We start from the raw sequence: 23379 nt of genomic DNA on the forward strand, positions 1-23379 counted from the left end.
AACATTCTCTAGAATGTTCTGTACTTTGCATTCTTGCTAGAAACGTACAAGAGTCTCAGTGTCTCCATGACCTCACGGTCATTGAAGTTGGCCTCACCCTCCTCTTCTTGTTGAAAAGGTGAGTGGTGTCATTCTTCTCTTTGTAATCCCTCCCCACAAATTGTCTCTTTGGTTTCTTGATGACACAGTCTTGCTTCACAGCCCAGGCTGTTCTTGAATTTGGTATCTTTCTCCTTCAGCTTTCTCAGTGCTGAAATTATAGGTGTGTACCAGCATGACTGGCAGTTAATTTGTTCATTTCTTCTTTCTGTTTTTTTTTTTTGAAAATTTGAGTACGTGCTAATAAAGTGCCCTTCTTTGAGCAATATCCTCAGCTTTTTTGATCTTAATTTGCAATATTCTCCAGTGTTCTTATATATCTACATTTTTGTTTTTATTTATCCATTTACAAGTATTTGCTAGAACTTCTGCTTTAGAAATAATAATAATATTATTGTGTGTGAGAGAAAAAGATTTGACTGTGTGCTTACTATGATATGCATATGGATAGTTTTTCAGGAGTTGATTCTCTCCTCCCATCTTTTTTTAAGGCAGGGTATCTCCCATGCTGCACACACCAACTTCAAGCTGATTCTTCTGTCTTCACATTTCATTTTACCATAGGAGTACTGAGATTGCAGATACCAGCCAGCACATTTGACTTTTAGGTGGCTTTCAGGGTTCAAAATCGAGTCTTCAGGCTTGCAAGTGTTTAGACCCACTGAGCCATTTTATCTGAGCTTCTACTTTCCATTAAATATTATTTAGACACAATACAACAAAGAACAAGACAGAAAAAGGCATTTTTTCATTGGAACTTATATTCTGAAAACTTCAAAATCTCTGCTTTTCCTCTCTTTTCTGAGTACTGTATTCAGATACCCAGTTGTGTGTTAACAGAATTCATTTAATATATTCATTAGATACCCCAAAGTTAATATGCCTCATTTTCACTTGATCATGTCCCTAATCCTGACCCCCAGTTTATGTACCTCTTCTCAGAGATTGTTACATTCATTTACTAGTACAAGCTAAAAAGCTTATTATTCTGTTACTCATCAAGCCTGATTGATTTTTTAAATTATTTATTTATTAAAAACTTCCACCTCCTCCCCTCCTTCCATTTCCCTCTCCCTTCTCCCTCCCCCTTCCTCTCCAGTCCTAAGAGAAGTCAGGGTGCCCTGTCCTGTGGGAAGTCCAAGGCCCTCCCCCCACCATCCAGGTCTAGGAAGGTGTGTATCCAAACAGACTAGGCTCTCAAAAAACCAGTACATGCAGTAGAATCAAAACCCAGTGCCATTATCATTGGCTTCAGTCACTGATCTAATGGGAGCTCACCAAGGCCAGCTGGATTGGGACTGAACAAGCATGTGATCAGACCGGATTCTCTGAATGTGGCTGACAGTGAGCGCTGACTGAAAAGCTAATAATAAAGACTGATTGATTTTTACCTCCAGAATGTCTCATGGATCTATCCATGTCTTCCTACTCTCTGTGTCACATATATAGTTCAGGCTATTGACAAATGTGTGTAACAGCTTCCTTACCAGCCCCACTATACCAGTAGACCATTGACTACACTGCACTGATGTTTTCTTTATGAAATAGACAATTGGATCCTATCTCTTTCCTCTTAAAAGATGTAGTAGCTCTGTATTGCCTTCCTGGTAATTCCACTACTGAAGATGCCCTGTGATTGGGCACTTTCATAGTAAAATTATTCTTAATTGTTGTCTTATTAACTAGTGAGATATACTAATACATTTTTGGGTTGGAAAGAAAACTTGTTTGATTAAACTAGTATTGTTTCTGTTAACAGTGTTACTTGGCTGAAGTAGTGAGAATAGAGAGTAGCTTATTAGAGAGCCTGAGGTGTGGGTTGTGTCCTGTGCTCCCCTCAACCCCAGGTTTAGGATGGTGCCAATAGATGAGTTCAGATTTACACATTCAATTTCTTTATGTAATAGATACATGTTTAATTAGGTAGAAGATGCTATGTTCTGTTGTGGAGTGCTCAAGGAAAGAAGCAGTGTCTGCAGGGAGAGTTGCCTTTGGGCTCAGAGTTAGAGAAACAGTCTTGTCATTTGCTTGGAGCAATGTATGCTAAGATTCTATGTATATTTTTACCCTATTTTTTTTTTAAAAAAAGGTAATTACCCTCTAGCAGTTGCTATTGGCAACAGTACTATAGCCTGGGAGAATTTTCTTTTTGTCTGCTACCCATGACTAGACAATTAACCCAATTATAAAAAAATTTAAATGGCACACTAAACCAATGTACCATCCCTGAGGAAGTATTAAGTGGAGACATATATGGTAGGAAGAGTATGAGTGCCCAGGAAGAAAGGGGTTATCAACTAAAAAGTCTGCAACTTATTAGTAGTCAGGTGAATGCAACCAGCTGGGCTTGCCATCAACTGATGCCCCCAGAATTTTGGGTCTTATTGTGAAATTTCAAGACAGCCACACTCTCAAAATTCCGAGGGTCTTCTGGACCAGACCTTGAATATTCTTCACGGACTTTAGGACTGTCAGAGAGCACAAGTCAAGGAGTTGTTTCCTTTCTGCCATCTGTTATTAGGAACCTATAAGACAAGCAACAGCCTGGCAACCTGACAACCTAACAAATGATAGCTGCTGACCACAGTCGCGGGACTAAGCACTTGGTGTGCATTTTCTCACCTAAGTCTTATAGGGAACAACTCACATTGTTATTCTCATGTTACAAATGAGGACACATCTGCAATGATGTTTTCAAGATTATATTCTTAATAGGTAATAAAGCAGGAGAATTGAGCTTTGACTTTAAAGCTTATGTTCCTAATTAGGAAGCTAAATTATTTCCATTTTTCTAGGAATAACTGCTGATCTTTATCCAATTTTTGTTCCAAATTCAGTTTGGGTATAGGAAAGAATTTAAATTTAACTAATTTTTGACTTTACTTTGAAAAGTAGATAGAAAATGCTTTTATTTTTCTTCAAGTGTATATTTTAATAGTCTTAATTAAAATGTTATATATAATTCAAGAAAAAAGTGGCTTCCTCTGAGGATCCAATATGTTAGGGTATTTTTATTACATATTGGAAAATTAGAGGCTAAATTTTTAAGATAGACATTGTTCTTCCCCATTTTCAAATGTCCTCTGTAGAGAGTAGCAAAGTTGAATCTCAGATGGATGATCACTCATTTGAATGTGTTATGAGAGCTGAGCTTCTCATGGATATACTGTGGCAGGCCCAAGCTTAGAGGACATGTGGACAAGGAAGTACTTTTTTGAGACAGGTGATCAAGGTTTTATTTTGATTAAGCAAAGACATATGAGCTCCTAAATGATGATATTCTGAGAGACCTGGAAGGAAGTTTTAATAGTACCAAATCAGCAAACTGCAAGTAGCAAACTGCTTCATGCTCTTTAGAAGGTATTATAATCTATAATGTAAAGCTCTTGCCCCACAAATATAGCAGGCAGGAGTACAATAAAGCATATAAGAATTGGTGGGGGAGGAATGGTCTTTTAATTATTACTAAAATGATATCTGTCATACTTCTTTTGCTTCTTTGTGGTTTTCTTAGGTCACTGGACCTATTTGGGCTGGGGAGAGCATCAGAGTACGTAAGCATTTCAATTCCTTATCATTTTCTAGACTTTTTTTTGTGTGTGTATAACTATGTGTGCAGCTGTGTGGCACACAAATGTGTGTGTCACAGTGGGAATGTGGAAGTTAAAGCACAACTTGTAGGAGTTGGTTTTCTTCGACCACGTGCACCTTGAGGATTGAACTCAAGTCTGTAGGTACCTTTACCTGCTGAGCCATCTTGCCAGCCAGTTTTCTTGATTTTTTTCCCCCTTTAATGTTTTCCCTGTCAGCTATGAAGCTGAAGCTGGATATTCATGCATACTAGTATATGTAATTCTGTTCTCTTTTCCTTCCTTATTTAAATGGTGGCAAGAGTGGGGTAGGGAGACAAGGAAAAGGAGAAGGTAAGTAAGGAGATTGATTTTGAGTGAGGTTTAAACACCAAAGTTGCAGTTAGAATTCTCATGAACTACAGAACTTTATTCCCTAGACACAAATGGTGCCACTGGCCTTTGGTGTTGGCATTTTTGATCTCCTGACTGACATAGAAGGACTATGACCTTCAGTTCAGAAGAAGGTTTATTCTGAACTGAACTAGAGACAGAGCTGTTGTTGTGAATCTCAGTGTGGCCATGTCATGATAAAGTTGGGAAGATCTAGAGACTAGACTGATGTTTCTGGTTTATTAGTCTAGGTTTGTGTCATTTCAGGAAATGAGAAATAGAGGTTATGGTTTGACTTTTCCTTGAAGCAGCCCACAGAGACCAGAGTCTACTTTTGTTCTGAGCTTGGAGAGCAGGGCACCCAGTTCTTTTCAGCAAAATGGCTCAGTTTTAGACTGATTTTGTCCATGAGCAGGGCAAGAACCAGTCTCAGTGATTAGGTATCCAGCAGATGCATGGCCAGACTTAAATCATCATTGTCATTAGAGTGTCTAAGTACTTCTGTGGATTGAGTGCTAGAGTGGATTTCTGCTGCTAGAGAGCTGCTCAAAATGCCCGAGAAAGACGAGAAATGTTAAGTTTCTCAAGTGGAAAAAAGCAAACCTTAAAGAATATGTGTCAGTTCTCTTGTTTCTTCTCTGACCAATAAACTTCTAGTGGTATTCAGGATTTAGAGACAGTGACCAAATCCAAGACTACTTCAAACCAGAGGGCCACATTCAATATTTCATTCTGTTTTCTTGAGTGTTTTCTGTATGATTGGAGGACTATCTTTGCTGCAGGTTAAATTACCTTACCTATGCTACATTTATTTTCTTTTTTCCCCCAACAAAATGGAAATCTATTTCACAATTGGCAGCAACTGCCTTAAAAAATACAGTTGATATGTAAATGCTTTTCTTTTTATATAAATAACATTTTCACTTTTTACATCTATTTTCTATTATTGCCTTTCATATACTTGCCAAGAGAATTACCAATTTTTCTTAATGTGTGTGTGTGTGTGTGTGTGTATAAACTCAGAGACAGAAATTGGGGATCAAACTGAAGGTCAGAAAAATAAAGCAGTCAGCCAATTGCTTTTATCTCGACCTCAGTCCGAAAATGGTGATCCTGCCTCCAGGAATTTCAGAATGAGACTGAACCTGAGAGCTGAGAGCTGTCTCCTCCCATTTTATAATCCTCTCTAGTTTTGGGATTAAGGGCGTGTACCACTACCACCTGGTTTCTAAGGCAAGCTACTGTGGTTACTGGGATTAAAGGTGTGTGTCATTGATGCCTGATCTGTAAGGCTGGCCAGTGTGACTGTTTTACTTTTCTGATCCTCAGGCAAACTTTATCTATTAGAGTATAAATGCAATGCCACTCCATGTATGTATATACATAAACACATATGTCTCACATATACATATCATATATATATATATATATATGTATATAAGTATATTTTTTCATGATGCCATCTTTCTTATCTGGACTCCAGCAGGTATTCCCTTCCTCCTCCACTCTTACTTACCTACCTACATCTCCATAAAGCTTTCCTTCCTTCCATATCAGGAAGTGAACTTCCTTTCTTTTGAGTGATATATAGCCTGTCTTATGGCATTCTCATGTACTAACTTCCTTGAGTAAAAATTCAGTATTTGGTTATGAGCCTAGCCTTTAACGGCTGAGCCATCTCATTTTAGGCGGGCAATGGTGGCACATGCCTTTAATCCCAGCAATTGGGAGGCAGAGGAAGGTGGATCTCTGTGAGTTCAAGACCAGCCCGGTCTACCAGAGCTAGTTCCAGGACAGCTAGGGCTGTTATACAAAAAGCCTTGTCTCAAAAACAAACAAACAAACAAACAAAAAACAAAAACAAACAAACAAACAAAAAAACCCCAGAGCAGTTAAGAGTACTTAGTCAGATGCAACCAATAGTTTCTAGCTTTGACACATGAGATTTTACCTCTGACTAAGCTCCTCCTTCTGCCTCAATAGGTTGTCTTTTGTGGCCTCTAAAAACTCAAAAGATTCTCTAGCTTACATACTAATATCCTTCTTGTCATGGTTCAGGGAGACTTGACCTCCGCCCCCTCCTCCATATGCATGGGTAGTCCAATACTGACTTCCTCAGAATTACTTTTGTGAGTTCAGAAAGAACTAAGTCTGAGTGGCCATATTGGTTTTGTTTCTAGATCCTTTCTAATTTTCAGAATGAAAAGAATATGAAGGTCTGAATACAGTGCCTCCAAGTCTCTTTTCCTAATGTGTCTTCAGAATGCTTCTAAAGGCAAAGGCTTTGCCCTTCCCAGTTTCTAACCTTTACCACTTTTGTTGTGTTTTTTTCCAAGACAAGATCTCACTCACTCTGTAGCCCTGGTTGTCCTCGAATTCACTCTGTAGACCAGGCTGGCCTTGGCCTGCTTCCCCCTCCCAAGTGCTAGGATTAAAGGTGGATGCCACCACACAGAGTTTCAACAAATTTGTTTTAACTGTTGAGTGTAAGCAGTAATTTCTGACCATTTGAAGTCTAGTCTCATTCTTATTCTCATGTTTTACTGTAGTTTGATGACATTCTCAGGCTTTTTTTAAAAATTTTTTAAGTGTTCATATGTTACCACAAACTAAGTGCAATTTTTTCCTAAGAAGTCCTCGGTGTCCCTAACACCAACCTCACTTTTTCACTAAATACAATAGAAAAGACTCACAAGATCATCTCCTCCTTGTGCCCCAGCTGTACCCACAAAGGTGATTTGGACTTCAGTGCTCAAATACAATTTCTTTCTTCCTCCCATTTGTTTTAGTGGAATTATCATCTGTAGACTAAGGTTGAAGCCTAGGAATTCTTTCCTTATCATTGCTTGTTTTTTTCTTATTTTTAATCAAAACCAGTTTTTAAATATTATATCTCCTTGAATATCTTTGCTCAAACCCCAAATTAAGTTCATCTGGCTAATGCTTCTATTTCTTTCACTTTTTTGAGACACAGCTCACATAGCCCAGGCTGGTCTTAAACTTGCTATGTAGCTGAGGATGGCTTTGAATTCCCAATCCTCCTGCCAGTACATCGCAAGTTCTGGAATTGCAGCTGTGTGTTTCATCAGTTCTGTCTGGATTTTTGTTTGTGTATTTGAGTTCATTGGGTCTTTGCTGTTTCTGCTGTGTGTTCACAAGTCCAGATTTCCTACCCTAGTAAAAGTTTGATGATCTAGTTTTTGGGGAGATTTCTGAAGCCTACAATTCTATGAAGATTATCTTTCAAAATCATTAATATGAGATGCCCATTATATGCTAAAAGTCTTTCCATTTGGGAATGATGAATTTTCCTTTTTTTCATGGTGAGCCAAATAAAAACTTGGCAAAAAAAGGGACACGTGGGACCTTGTTAATCAAGTATGTATGATTATCAGCTATGACTTCTCTATAATGTAGTTTACATACTCTTAGATTCATTCCTTCCCAAACACAGTTTTTATTTATGGTAAACCAGTTGCTGGTTTGAAAAGCAAAACTACTTTGGGCCACTGCTGCTCAGGAAATGTGAACACATTGTCAGTGAGAATGCAAATGGTTTCCTTCCTTCAGCCCGTGCTCCGGGTGGGGATTCTGAGCACAGGCTATAGACTCTTGATAGGAATTGTCTTACAGCAAAACCGTTCTGCTGTTCTTAAACTGCATTTTGAGCCTTTGACTAGACCTGAAAGCCCTGACCTTGGCTGTCCTGATTTCTCGGACCAGATTCTGATATGCTTTGACTCAGCCCGTGTATTTTAAAGGCTGAAAACTCCTGACTAACTTTAAATTAAATTTTATTTTCTTCTAAGACATGGAAAAGGCATTTCCACCCTTTGCTCTTTCCCCTTTGATAATCAGAGAGACCCAGAGTATGTGTGAGACATTTCAAAGCAGAGCTTAATTAAATTATCATAGCTAGAAAACTGGAAGCAGACTTCCAGAGAATTTTGCACTGAGAAAATGCAATTTAGGTGTTCCTCTAAGAATCAACAATAAAATGAAGCAGCCATTTCTTATTTGATAATGAGAGAGACTATTTTGCATGTGTTTTTGATGTCACTGGACTTCTGTGCAGCTCAGTCTTTACTCTTCTAAGCTTCTAGAATATGGCTACCTAAGTTAGAAGCAGGAAATGTTCTGAAGAATTACATAAAACTTAGGCGGTTGATCTGTTTTTTCTACAGCCTTTGAAGACCCTGATAGTGCTGTTGATGACCGAGACAGTGACTATCGCAGTGAGACCAGCAATAGCATCCCACCTCCTTACCATACAACTTCCCAGCCCAACGCTTCTGTGCACCAGTTCCCTGTGCCAGTGCGATTGCCACAGCAGCTGTTTCTTCAAGGCAGTTCCCGGGACTCTTGCAATGATTCTATGCAGAGTTATGACTTTGATTATCCAGAGCGTCGGGCACTCAGGTCGGTATTGATCCAGGTCCCATGATAGCAACTGATAGGCAGGATGCAGGCGTTCTGATGGAGGTGATAGTGGAAGTATAGCAGTATGACAGGCCAGACTATAGAAGCATTTTAATGTAGGTTCTAGGTCTCTTTCCCACACACTTTGGACGTTTCCAGCAGGAATGCTTGTCGTTGTGATCCTATCTGTGAGTACATGCCCACCTGGGATGGTTGGCTGAAAAGAGGCAGGCAGATCTCTGAGTTTGAGACTAGCCTGGTCTACAGAGTGAGTTTCAGGACAGCCAGGGCTACACAGAAAAAGCCAGTCTCAAAAAAAAAAAAAAAAAAAAAAAAAACCTAAAAGAAAAAAAAAATTGTCCTGTCCTATCTCCTTCCTGGATTAGTAATTTTGACATGCTAAGATTAAAACAAATAAAGCCACCAATATAAGTGTTTGAGTAGCCTTTCCTGTTTGAGTATTTCCCTAGAAGTTTCCTAAGAAGACCAATTTAGTCTCATAGCAGATTTGGTATTTTTGCTAGAACTTTATTTTAATTCATTTTATTAATTTCTTAAGTACACAATATTTATGATTAAATAAATTAAGGTACAGTATGGCAGTGAAGAATCTCCCAAGCACACCCATGGTCTTTCTCCAGCCCATCTCCTTCCTGTCTCCTAGTTCTCTTCCTACTGTTACATTCTATGTGCTCTTCTGTAGAATATTGTCACATATTATGAGTATAAAGGAAAATCATACCTTTATGCTCCTCCCATTCCCCAATTTAAATTCCAATAATTAAAAATATATTTTCAACTTAAACTTTGGGGAAATAATACAGTGAATACTTATTGCTTAGATTTATTAGTTGTGTTAACACGTAGTCACATTTATTTGATTTCATGATCACTAAAATATTTTTCCTTCTACAGTGCTGTTTTTCCTGACATCTACAATAAGTTGCAGACATTTTGTTACATCACTAGAAAGTACTTCAGCACATAGCTTCTGAAAATAGGACTTATCTTACATAACCTCAGTGCTCTGATAATACTAAGAAATTTTATAATACAGTGACATTATCTAATACACAAATAATTTCTCCAGTTCTCCCAGTGTTCTTTGTGTGCATTTCTCCTTTTTCAAAATTTTATTGTATTTTGTTTTGAATCAGGATCTCATGATGAAACTCTCTTCTAGTTTTTCTTCTTAAAAATAGTATTTTTCCTTTAAAAATGGTTTATTTATTTTTATTTTATGCATATTTGTCTTTTGGCTGCATAAATATTTGTGAAGGTGTTGCATCCTCTGGAACTGGAGTTACAGACAATGGTGATCTGCCATGTGGGTGCTGGGATTTGAACTGAGGTTCTTTAGAAGAGCAGCCAGTGCTCTTAACCACTGAGCTGTCTCTCCAACCCCTATTTTTTCTTTTTGATGTGTAACTCTAGTCAAAAATCATGAAGCATTATGCTTGCTTTTCCTGTTTCCTTAGTTTTCTTTAATTTAGCAATATTTCTTTGTGTTTTTTCCCTAGCTCAAAAAAATACATTTTTTTTTTTTGAGGAATCAAGGTCTTAATTTGGTCTTATTTGATTGCTTCTTGTTGTTTAGAATCAGTTTAAACATTTTTGGCAGAAATACTAGATAGGGTGCTATTTTCTTCTTAGTTCACCAGGAAATATGTACTTTATCTTATTGTTAGGGACACTTTATTTAATATATTGGTAAAGAAATCTAGCATATGCTGTATTGATCCCCATACTCTTTCTCATTTATAGCGAGTCAATATCCAGGATTACGTCTATAGTGCATTTTCCTAACAAATTTTACCAATAATTTTTAACATCTATTGATTCTTGCTTGAATCATTTATTTTATTGGTGAACGATTAGTTATTTTAAAAAATCATTCCAATTTAGCTGATAATTTTGACTTTTAAAATTCACGAGATCATAGGAATGACCTCACCCTACCCCCATTTCACCAATTGTACACTGGTGAATTTTTATCTGGAGCTTTAAAAGGTCATCTCCTGCTAGAAAATACCATGTGCCAGTTTACTGTCAATGTTGAAAGTATTGTCAATGAAGTTTTTTTATATACCAACTATAGCATTATTTTTCAATCTTCTGAATCTAAAATGAAATAACATTAAGAATCGTATAGAAGTTGGTAACCATTCCTTAATGGTTTATTGGATGAATGTTTGTACTTTTTTGCTTGTTTGTTTGGTTCTGGCAGTGCCAAGAATTGAAATTTCTGCCTTGTGCATGCTAGGGGAAGGATAGTCCTTTATCTTTATGTCCTCAATGCTATATAGCCTTTAGATTTCACAGACAAAAAATTGCAATGCTTCAAATAATTTACTTGTTTGGTGTTATACTCCTGATAGCTGAAAGTTATTTTTGGGATGTGTATATTTTTTCTTTTTTAAAAAATATACATTTGGCTATAATTTTGTGTATACAGCCTCAAATATAACATTCAGCAAGTTAACGTTTAGATTTCCTTTTATGCTCAAACTCATCAACAAATGTAGGTTTCTTGGAATCTTTTAATACCTTTTCTTGTGTATACTTAACAGTTCAAACTTGGGCATTGTATATTCAGTCTGGATATTAATATAACATATATTTTGTATGTTTCTCAGAAAATAAAAGAAACTGAGCAAATAGCAGTGATAAATGGTAACAAGTGAACTTAAAAGTTGTTTTTAAAGCTGTTGTATTTCTTATGTAGAAAAGCTCTGTATTACACAAGATTCATGGACACATGTGGATTTCCTTTTCATGTTTTTTCAGTTTGATTTTTTAAATTGTATTGGCAGTTTTAGTATTCTAAACTCAATGAACAGGTATTCAGTCTTATTACTTATTCCTTCCTTTTCTCTGTTTCTCCTTTTTCATTTCTCTCATTCCTCCAATTTTATCTTCATACATCAGACAAGACTGGCAGGCTAAGAATGACAAAATTAGGATTATTTCAGCTTTTTCTAATGTTAATTATGAAGAGCAAGAAAATAAATATGAGATGAATGGGAAAACATCACAAGACTTTCTAGAAAACAGTGATATAAATTTGAAGGAAGTAGGGGTAAAAGAATCAAGAGCCTTTTCAAAAGCTGATGAGAACCATCACCAACAAAAAAAGCCAGAGGACAGTTTAAGAAAGATATCTCCCAAGAGCAAGCACACAGACTCCTCTGCTGCTTTTACTTTTGACTGTAAGTGTGAAGCACCTACATTTTCCAGATATCCTCAGAAATATCACACAATAGATAAAAGGAGAAAAAAATTCTTATACAGACATTCTGAAGATAATGAAAGATGGCATTATAATACCAAGATTAATCCCAAATGTACATATCCTGATACTGATAATTCTGGCTGTTGTCACATTGAAAAGAAGAAACTGAACTATCCAGTTTTGTTCCCTTACAAAAATGGATTTGTGAAAAGCAGCACCTGGAACATGAACTCAGAAAGCCATGGTTGTGGTCTTCCCTATTGCTTAAAGAACCGTGGAAACTCTTCTGGCTATAACCACCCTGTCACTGATTTTACTCCATTAGATATTCATGAAGATTCTACCAGCAGTACTTCTGAAGAACTTCTAGATTCCCCCACTTCTGATGAGCAGGAAGCCATGTCGCCAACATGGCTTCCATCCAATGTCCATCATATGGAAGACTTTTTTGAAGACTGTTGTGTGGCACATTCAGCATTGCCATTACATAGGATGAACTGTGATACAGTTGGAAATTTGTCCAGATGCTCCATGGAAGATAGGGCCCCTTCCTCTGTCGAGGGACCCAAAGGGAACTACGTTGATACGATGGATGAGCTTCAGTGTTTGGTAGAAACAGTGTCAGAATATTTAGCAGAGAAGGAAGAAGAGATTAATAAATTTGGTTCCCTTTCAAAAACTACAAAATCACACAAACACAACACTACTGTTGATAATGCAGCACAGAAAACACCTGAGGATCAAGCATCACCTTTAACTGTTACCCAGAATGCCAAGGCCAAGGCCGTATCTTTCCCTGAGTTGAATGGAGTAAAATGTGCTGTGGGTTCTTTATTCAGTTCACTATCAGAAAAGGTGGGTTCAGGCACAAAACATCTTACAACCTCGGTGGAAAAACTGGTTCATTTAGTTCCTGAGAGAAAAGAAACTCTTAATCAAACAGAGACAGTTAATTTGGGAACTAGCTCCAGTTCCAGCTCAGTATTAGAGAAGAATCTTTCCGAGCAGTCTTTATTATCCTCTCAAGCAACTGATGATAAGGATGCTGACAGACACAGGAGAACCTCTGAGAGTGAGCACCTGGGTGATGAGACTAGAGGTGTAAGCTTTCAGGACAGCACGGAAACTATGAGAAAGGACTCAGCTGCACAGAGTCAGAGTTCAATTATGAAGTCTGTTTTCAGCATGCTGAATCCATTAAAGATATTTTCTGAGAAAGAGGAAGACCATAACAAAAATGAAGACCATAACAAAGCACTGATGAGGGAAAACTTTGTTGGGTGTGGTTCAGAGTCAGATCAAAGGAAGGGCATTTTTGACAACCAGAGTAGAAGTCTTGTTGCTGTAAGTAGAAGTAAAATAGAAACTACAGATCTCCAAATGCAAGTAAGGGAAGATTTGCTGTCCTTACAAGTGGCCAATGAACCTTCAAACATAGCTAGTGGTACAAGTAAGAAAGGTGATATTGAGAATATATTGGAAGGAAAACCTTGTGTAGAACTTTCTCTGTTACAAGAACAACCAGAACTAAGTGCCAAAGATACTAGGGGGCATCATGATGTAGCTGGTAGTACCCCTACAAATCAAGAGCCTTCTGCCAAGCCAGTAGAGGAAAACAAAGTTAGCAGTGATGATGATCTCCTTGAGCCTCTCAGGAAATCATTTAGTCAGTTTCTGTTTACTTCTTCTGAGACCCATCAAAAGGAAACTTTGTCAGAATCTGTAAAAATTCTTAAGCTGGAGGCAGATAAACAGGAAAAGGGTGCTAAGAAAGATGGGCATTCATTTTCATTTAGCGGAAAACTACGAATTCCATTTTTCAGTGTCCTTAGCCATTCTGAAAAGCATCAGGATATAAAAGAGAAAGGAAGCATTTTTCCTTTGTTTAAATTTCCTCTCACTGACAGTCATAACACTGCTAATAACCAGAGTCTTCAGAGCTCAGTAGCAAGTACTGATAAAGAGAGCCTACAAAATAGCCACATGGGTACCAGACGTAGTTCAGTAAAATCTAGTCCATTTCCAGATAGTCATAATGATCTAGAGAGATTAGGTAGTACTGAGGAATTCAATAAGAATGACCAAATAAATTGTCCTGAAAACGTTGAACTTAATTCATTAAAATCTAGTTCATTTTCAAATATTCATAATGACCCAGAGAAATTTAACAGCATAGAGGAATTTAATAAAAGTGACCAGATACATTGTTCTGAAGATGAAAAACATAATACAGTTTGGTCTAACTCACCTTCTAATATTAATAGTGATTTTAGGAAATTTGGGAGTTTAGAGGAATTGAACCCAAGCAGCCATGCAGCAGTGGAGCACTATGAAAGAGCTGACCCTGAAGTTGTACCTAAAGAACAGGTAACATTAGAGCTCCCAGAAGAACTTGAGACTCTTAAACAAGTGACATTTCCCTCGATACCAGAGTCTTCACTGGAGCTTATTTCTGCCATCTCAACATCCACATTGGCTTATGACATTAATGAAGACAAAGTCAAAGATAAAAGTTCCAAAAATGAAATTCAAAGAGGCTTCCTTTCTGGCCTTTTAAACATGTTTACTTCTCTAGAAAACATGCCTAGTCAACAGGAATCCAATCTGAAAAATGATTGTTCCCATAACAAGATTAATATCTCAAGCCCATTACTCTCTGGACTATTTGGTTTGATATCAAATAGCAGTGTGAATGATTATAATCCAAATGAAGCAAAGCTCATATCTTTAGATAACACAAAAAACTTGGATGGAAGTAAGCATTTATCCACAAATGAAGTCCTTGTTGATTCATGTGTGACTTCTGAGAAGCAGAGGAGCAAGGTTGAAAACAATGAAACATCTAGCTTCATAAAAAGGTCTTTATCACTATTAAAAGAAACCATCCCATCATCTGATGGTTGGGTTGATAATCATCTTTGCCCTTCTACATGGAAAAATCAGGAGAGTGAAAAGCATTGCACTTCTTCTGAGAACATTCTCCATTACAATGAACAGGGTCTTTTAGAGAAATCTTTGGCTAAAAGGCCAACAGCAAACCATATTCTTGAAGCAAAACTTCCTGAAAGGTCAAACAAGTTAAGTTCACCGGTACTTAATACTAACATTTTAAGTAAGTCAAACTGTTATCAGGGTTTTGATGAGGACTGTTTTCAATGGTATCCTGATATAAAAAATTTCTCTAAAAACTCCAGAAGACTTCAACCAGTTTATCCTTTGTTGAATCCAAACACATTTCCATCAGCAGATGCTTTCTTGTGGCCTGACTCAGAAAACCCAGTAATAAATTTGTGCCAAAAAGATCAAAATGCAAATATCTTTGAGTGGGGCACAAATCCAAACAGTGTCATTTCATGTGACTTACCATATGAATCATCAGACCAGTTAACATTTAATGAAGGTTACTTATTAAGAGGTGATATGTGGGCAACCAACTCATTATATGGAAACTCTGGTTATCTTCCAGTTAATGAGACCAAGAATTCACTAGAAGAATTGCCCATTGATTTAAGTTACTCTTCAGATTATGAGAAAATTATGTACTCTCTACTGGAGCAAGAATCAACAAGAATGGATGAAAACTTCCTTTTTTCAAGTTTTGGTTATGAGTACAAGGAGTGGTTATCATGTCTTGAACATGGAGTTTGGTGTCCCTCAGAGGATGGGAATTGTGGATATTATATGTTTCATGATGGTCAGTATATATACTCTCTTCTCACTGATTCTACTGGGCAGTATGTATATTTATTTATACCTGATTATTATTATCATGAATATTTGAATTATAATTTACAAACAGATGATCTCCCAAGTATTATGCTAGATGAAAGCATTATTTCTACCCATAGTCTTAAAGTTCTTGGCAAGGAAGATGATTTAATATGGTATGTTGAAGAAGAACCATTTGAAGATCCTCTTGATTTATCTGTAACTTTGCCAAGAAGTGAAAGGTCATTGTATGTAAATCTAGAAACCTTTTCTCAAGTACTTGAGTCAAGTTTTGATCAAAGGGATAAACCATTAGATTTTTCAGGCTATAATTCTCAAAAATTTAAAAGAGATTTCAGATCTTTCTCAGGAACATCCGATGGTTTGGAAGATTTTGAGTATATTTTGGATCTCAGAAACAAACCTGGAACTATGAGCAATCATGTCTTAAATAGAGGCCAAATTATAGAGAGAGATATGAACTGGCCTTTAGCTAAAAAGTCATCAGCTCACCTTTCCAGGCTCCATTCGCTTCAGCCATCTTCTGAAGAAACGTCCTCTTTAATTCATCCAGAAAGTGTGACTAAGAGTTCACAAAAAGAATATACATCATCAGTGAACAAATTGACACCTGTATTTTCTGTTTTGGGGGCCTTAATTAGAAGTACTTTGAATTTTGACAAAACTGAATCTGTAGAAGCTTTGGTCATGCAGAAAGTAGATCAACAATCAGAATTAGCTGAGCCCGTATGTGCTGATCTTCAGTCACTAATCTTGAGTAAGCAGTTTCCGTGTAACTCCACAAAGGAAGAAGAATGTTATCCTGAGGATTTGGAGAGGCTAACAGTATCCAGTATTCAGCAACCAGAGTTTACAGACAACATAAGGCAAAATGGTCAGATGGAGAAAGAAAGTTTATTAAAATCTAGTTTTCAAGTAAGCCAAACAACTTTTAAAGCTAAAACAGATGTAGATGATGTTAAAATTATTACATCAAAGTCTATTTCAAATCCTCTTGCACCACAGCTTAGTAGGGATGAACATAAAAATTGTGAACCTCTGCAGGACCCATCTTCCAAAGAGTCTGAGAGAACTTTGCTTAAGAGTGCATTGAGACTCTTTGGTTGGGAAGAAGAGTCTTCAGTAAGTCCAGTGACAAATGAAACACAGGCTCTTGGAATTATGGACCTTTTAAAAACCCAAGTGAATAAGGAAGAATCGTCAAACTTGGAAAAGAATGATGATAAAGGTGGAAAGAGTTCATCTCAGGAGAAAAAAGAATCTTCTGGCGTTTCAAATTTTTTTGGTACCTTTGGGGATTTCTTTAAAACTAATGTGTCTCCCAAACAGAAAACTGAAAATAGGTCTGTTTCTTCAGTGACTTATGAGCATGAAGACCGGTCAAGTCCTAACCCTGTGCATCTAGTGGATGAGGATACTGGAAATTTTCCTCCTATATCAGTTTCCTCAAAAAAGAAGATTAGAATTAGAAGTCTGAACAAACAGACCACTGTTGATGACAGTAGGCTAAGTGAGTTATCAACCAGGGAGACGCACAGTAATGATTTGAATGAAAAAGAGGTACCTTTCAGAGACCACCAGGCACAGCAGTCAGCAAGTTCACCTGTCTTAACAGGTGGTCCCAAAGAGTCTTATGCCATATCTGTAGGAATAGAAGTTCCAAGGAATAATAAAAAGTCTTTTGATGCTCTGAGCAGAAGAAATACAAATGAACAGGATCATTTTCCTAACAAAGAATGGAAATTTTCAGCTGCTACATCTCCATCCCAACAAGATCTTCCAACCAGAAAGAATATATTTTCTTTCTTAATTGGATCTGAAAGATCTGAAAACAAAGCCCCTGCAGCTCTCCCAAGGGCCAAATCTCAAGCAGAAGGGCTATTCACACTTCCTTCCTTTTTCTCCACCACTAACTTAAGCATTAAGAAGGACACCTCTCGAAACAGCTCTGCTTTCAGTTTGTTTAACTTGTCTTTTTTGGATGAGAAGCAGCAGACCTCTGAGGAGAAGCAAAGCCTTTCAGCTGTTGCTCCAGTGACTGCCCAGCCCTGTAAGAAGCCATTTGTTTCTGTAGATGGTACAGACACAATGAGGGAAGGTTCTAATAATCATAAAGAAAGCATAGTCCAAAAAGCAGTTCATGAAGAGCAAGTGGCTCCTTGTTTGTCCGTTAACAGCACCACTAAGCTTACTACCTCCCTTGCAGATGAGCTTATAGAGAAAACCCAGGGAAAAGTCAGTTCTAGTAAGGAAAGAGCTGAAGGAGCAACTGTTTCTGATTTTCAAGTGAATCAGTTGCCAGACAACATTGTTCCTCTTTTACCAGAATTTCAGGAACAAGCCCTAAGGGTAGCTCCTCATGAAGAAGAGACTTGCCACCAGGAAACCTTCCTCAAGGACTCAGAGGCTAAGCGTTTTCCTCATGGTAATGGTTTGATTGAAAAACTCAATGATTTAGATGTTTGTACTGAATACCAAAATGAAGGATTTACCAGTGACCCATTGAACTTGCCGTTGGAGAATGCCTCTGATAGTCTTTCAACACAGACCTTGGATTTACCTTCTGCTTCTCCAGAGCCAGGGCATGCAGGGCTCTTCCAGAACCAAGATTCAGATAAATTAGAAGACAGATCAGTATTAGGTTCCAAAGTAGAAATGCTTTCAGGGCTTGTAACCAAAGTAAAATCTTTTTCTGGGTGTCTAATTGAACAGCCTAAGACTCTTTCTGGACTTTTTTCTACTCCTAAATCTCCAAAGAAAAATTCCTTTTTTTCTTTTTCCTCTGATGCATCATCTCAGTCCCTCAAAAGTGAGTTGTTTGGAATTTTCAGAAGTCCCAAACCAGAGACACATAAACAAGAACCATCTGTATCTACTTCATGCCTTCAAAGTGGTTGTTCCAGAGACCCTGTAGGATCAGTACCTCTAGAAAACTTGCATAGACAAGCTGCCTCTGCAGGACTCAATTCAGAATCTGCTCTCAGTGGCTGTAGCATGACTATGGTTGTTGCAAAGACAGAATCAGATACCTTGATGGATAACCCTAAACTAACACCTGAAATGGAGAAAAATAATATTCTTGAAAACATTTCAGAATCCCCAGGTTTTGAAGCACTTGCTACATCTTCTGTCTCAGAGGATGATATGGGGCAAGGAATTTTATCTTTGAGTGATGAAGGAGACATGGGGATGTTGCAGGGCACAGACACAGAGGCATCATTGGAAGCAGAACATATTCTTCCTCCAACACAGCTAAAGCCAGAGCCTGCCTGTGTTGCTGAAGAGATTCCCACTTTAAGCCAACCACTTCTTGAACCAGAGCCAGAGATCCAGATGATTGACACAAACCAAGAATTCTTGGGGCTTGCAAGCTCTTCTCTAGAAACTAATACTTCACTGCTTGATGAGGCAGGAGTCAGTGGGAATACTACACTGGAAATACAAAGGGATCTCTCTTGTTCTTTGCAAGAAGAACCTGTGCTTTTTACCAAAGAACATTCTGGTATACTTCATGCGCAAAAAGATCCACCTGTAGCCCCTCAGGAAACAGAGCAGGCAAGACCTCGTTTTGAGATCCCAAATGTGGCCAGTTGGCCAAAGTTTCACTTCCCATCCACTCCTTCTGACCATGGAAAGACACTGAGTTCTATTTTCAACCCCTCTTGCTCATCTGGTAACACGGTGGTAGAGACTGGGTTAATGTCAAGTTTTAAGAAGTTGTCCACTTTGTTTGAAGGAGCTAGTGAGGGGAGAGGAGGTGTTCTGGGAAATGATCCAAAACTAGTGTTAGGAAATAAACTCAATCTTTCATTTCCATGGTCAAAAGAAAATAAAGGAGCCTCTGAGCACATGCCTAGAGAGTCTTCTCCAGTTTTGGTTGTTAGCAGGGATCAGGACCTTATCATTAGCAAGGCAAACAAAGTTTTAGAATCTTCTCAAATACCTAGTGCTAATCCTGAGCCAGTTGACACCTATACTCAGTCCTCTGGAACCACTGGACAGTTGGAGGACAAGCCAAAGGACTATACTCATGGGCTCTCAAGATCTGGGGAAGTGGAAAGGCAGCTGGAAATTACAGCATTTGGAGAACATTGGGGTACAAACAACGATCTGTCTGAATCTACTTGCCCTTCTGAGAAATACAAGGAAGAACACTGCGATATCTCTGGGCTACTTCAGCCAGAAAAGCAAGAAGAGGAGATATCTGCTAGCACTGGCTCTGCTTTGAATGTGGGGCAGCTAGTCATTCTGGAGGATGTCAAGGAACCAGTGACCAACAAAAGGCCTGTTCTCAAACCAGGCATCATAAATGGTTTTAAGGAATTGACCATTTATGATGCAGATGACTAGTGGTAGATTATCATAGCTTACTTTTGGTCCACCCTGTGTCGTTCCTAGCACCTAAGCTTCATGTTAATTAGCAGCTAAGTGGCAAAATCTAATGTGTGGTGTTTTCCCTTTTCTCACTTTTCTAGTGCCATATATGATTCATTTAGTGGACAGGGAGCATCTAGCATAAATTAAAGAATATTTGCATAGTTTATTTTATTTTGTCTTTTACCAAATGGAATGGAGAAAGGAAAAAGGAAGGGGCAGAGAGCATTTAAGTATCTATTAATTATAATTGTATAACCAGATAGGATGCTTTCTTGGGACTTAGACTCTTATATTACAGTAGATGGGAATAGCTGTGGTTTGCTTTGGTTTTCTAAGTCTTCTAAGATGTCTCCCCAGTGGCTGTGAAGGTATAAAGTAAAATACAAACTGCAAAGGATGACTTAGGAACATATGTATTCCATATCCTAATCCACATGGATTTGTAAAACTTCTTCTAAGGTCTCTGATGTAGACTATCACAGTGCTCTGGACTGAACAACTGTAACAAAGGGTAACCCTGGGTTGCCATGGTACTTTACTCACAGCTGTAGTTCTTTCATCTGGAGCACTGAACAAGGTACATCTGTAGAGGTTGCTACGGTTGCCTCTGAGCATAAGTACTGCAAGTATAGTTTAGGAATGCTACTTTAACCTCTGGCCCAAACATACCCAAAGCATTAGATCTACTTAGAACAGTGAGGAGAGAGACAGACAGACAGAGAGAACATACTGATCTACTTAGAACCCTGATCTGATACATGTTCTGCTAATATGTACTGAAATATCAGAAATCAGCCTGAAAATAGCAGGTAATTGAGAGTGCCCATTGGGAAAATCTCTTCGGGAAACATCAATGCTTTTTTTTCTAATCTGACCAGAGGTAATTATAAGACCTTAAGTTAAAAACTTGACCCTGGGAAAAATAAAATAAAATCAATTCTTTTTGCATAAAAGCTTTCCAAGCAGGATACCTACTAGTAAGAAAACAAGAACTCTTGACTTAGGATTGAAATGTCCAAATAGGCTGGCCTTGTCTCACTCATTTCCAAGTCCATCTGTCTTCATTAAGATTGACTGACATCTTTCCCTTGGAAGATGAGCGTCAGGGTTCCAGGGGGTGTCTTGAAATTTTCTTCTCACTAGTTTGCCTTTCTTGCCACCATCACAGTTACTCTCAGCTACAACTGCTAACTCTCATAGCACGGAACACTTCTTTCTGTGCATGGGAATTCAGGTGATGGAGAGAGGACTGAACTGACCTCCCTTCATAGATAGATAACTTTTATATAGTCCTGATTTAGAGGAGTTGGACATAGTTCACTTTATGTATAACTGAGCCTCTAGACCTGAGACTCAGCTACAGATGAATAGATTTATCTTAGGGATATTTACCATGCCACTGAGGGTATCACTATTGCATTTGTGTTGGTGAGGGCTATAAAATTCCCTGCAGAATTTCTTTTTTTTTTTTTTTTTTGGTTTTTCGAGACAGGGTTTCTCTGTAGCTTTGGAGCCTGTCCTGGAACTAGCTTGTAGACCAGGCTGGTCTCGAACTCACAAAGATCCGCCTGCCTCTGCCTCCCGAGTGCTGGGATTAAAGGCGTGCGCCACCGCCGCCCGGCCCCTGCAGAATTTCTTAATCCTGGTCTTCATCACCTAGTTGCTTCCATACTCCATCCTGCAGAGTGAAGGAACATGCCTTTCTGCTTTGCTAAGGCGCAGGCACATGCATTGTAATTGTAGATGAAGCAGTAAGGACTTTTTATTAATAGAAGGGGGTGAAGCTCATTTACTGTTCTTTACTATGTGGAATTTGGAAAACTTTAATCACAGCCACTGGAAAAGTTTCTTTAGAAGACTGAGTATCATTTCATAAATAAACAACAGGTCAATTTACTATTTCTTAATTCTACTGACAGGTAGCAATTTGGTAAAATATTCTTTAAAGTCAGAGCTGAAGTCATAATTTAAGTGGTGTCAGAGAGCTTAACGTGTTGTCTTTTTTCCTTTTGTGGTTGTGCTGAATGTCTAGAACAATTTTTCTAGATTGAAATGTTTGCCCTCACTTCCTAGAAACCTCCTATTTGTGTTTCTTTCTGCTCCGTGCAATTATTAGTTCCCCAGTGTATCTGTATTTGTGGTCTGGTCCTTGGTTTGCACTTATTTATTAATCTGTTTTGTTTTCATTCTTACAGCCCTGCCAGCAGTAGTAGGTATGACTCCTCCTGTAATGTGAGTCAAGGAAGTTCTTTACTGAGTGAACTAGACCAGTATCATGAACAAGATGATGATCGGCGGGAGAGGGACTCCATTCATTCTAGCCATAGCTATGGCAGCCTCTCCAAAGATGGCCAGGCTGTTTTGGGAGAACAAGAAAAAACCTTGGAGGTGACATGTGAATCAGAGAAGGGGAAAACAGGTGAATCCAAGGAGGTGAGAGAAGATGCCACAGCCCACCCTCTTCCAGATCTGGTGCTACATAAGGACCATTCCTTAGGACCCCAGGAGAGGTAGGTGATGGCTAGCTCACATGATACCTGTTATATCTCTTATTGAATGCAAACACTTTCACTTGTTTCTTGCATCTAGGTAGGGTGGCAACCATGGTTAAGTTGGTTTTCCTTTGAGTTTGATATAATCCCCAAAATATTTGAGGGACTTGTGTTACTGAGGTGCAGGTGCACTGGGACTTCTTGAGTGTGTAACCTTGACCCTACAGATGCATTCTTTGGGTCTGAAAGTGGGCCTGAGCCCCACAGATCATTTAGTTACCATTGCTTAGGGTTCCTTGGCTGTATCCAACTCTATTCATATTTTATTTGTGAACATTGATATTTATTTCTGTTTTACCCTGTCTGGGGAAAAGAATTAAGGATGAACTGACAGATTTCATACATCTGCTTGTAATTAAAAAGTTATTGTACATGGTTTAGCAGTGTGTTTGCCATTTTGTATCCATAATAAGAAAATTTTATAATGTGTCTTTTGGCCAAGTGCAGTGTACACCTATATTTCAGTATTCTGGAGGCTGAAGCAAAGGGTCAGGAGCTTATGACCAATCTGAGCTACACAGGAAGACCTTATCTAAATACAGTGTCAATAATAACTAAAAGTAGTCCTTTTAAGAGTTATATAATAATGTTTAGTATGGAGTTTGAGTGTTCTTTTTATACCCTGAACTAACCTGTTTAGAATAGCTGAGAGGTTTGGGCGTATTAGGTCTCTCAGTTTTAGTATTGTTGATATTTTTGGGAAAATAATTATTATGAGAAACTGCTGTATTCATTTTAGGCACTTGTTTGATTATCTGGCCTTTACACAGAAGATGCTAATAGCAGTGCCCAGACACTGTTAGATAGTTTCCTAAGGACAAAATCCTGTCCCTGCACCAAGTTGAAAACTACTAGGGTAGAATGTTAAGAGGATGGCTTAGATTTTCAGACATCTAGATCTCATCACAGAGCTAAGAGACCAGGAAAGTTAATGCCAGGTGGCTGGATGAATCATGGATCTTCCTGAAGATTGTTATAAAGCTGCTTTCTCTCTTCCCCTATTTTTATT

General features: G+C 38.2%; 1 protein-coding gene across 3 annotated transcripts in view; it reads left to right on the forward strand.

Annotated features, from left to right (window-relative positions):
• Positions 1-23379, forward strand: part of Unc13b (unc-13 homolog B) — a 200813-nt gene that overhangs the window by 99004 nt on the left and 78430 nt on the right. Inside the window, exons 8-10 of one of the 3 annotated variants that reach the window (XM_038347211.2) lie at positions 3614-3649; positions 8246-8480; positions 22014-22328. In XM_038347211.2, the coding sequence (XP_038203139.1) occupies positions 3614-3649; positions 8246-8480; positions 22014-22328 (586 nt within the window). Of the gene's footprint in view, positions 1-3613; positions 3650-8245; positions 8481-11717; positions 19725-22013; positions 22329-23379 lie in introns of all 3 variants that reach the window. The other 2 variants (XM_038347208.2, XM_038347212.2) reach the window with 2 other exon arrangements.

This window comes from Arvicola amphibius, chromosome 11, assembly GCF_903992535.2.
Source record: "Arvicola amphibius chromosome 11, mArvAmp1.2, whole genome shotgun sequence".
Taxonomy (NCBI): domain Eukaryota; kingdom Metazoa; phylum Chordata; class Mammalia; order Rodentia; family Cricetidae; genus Arvicola; species Arvicola amphibius.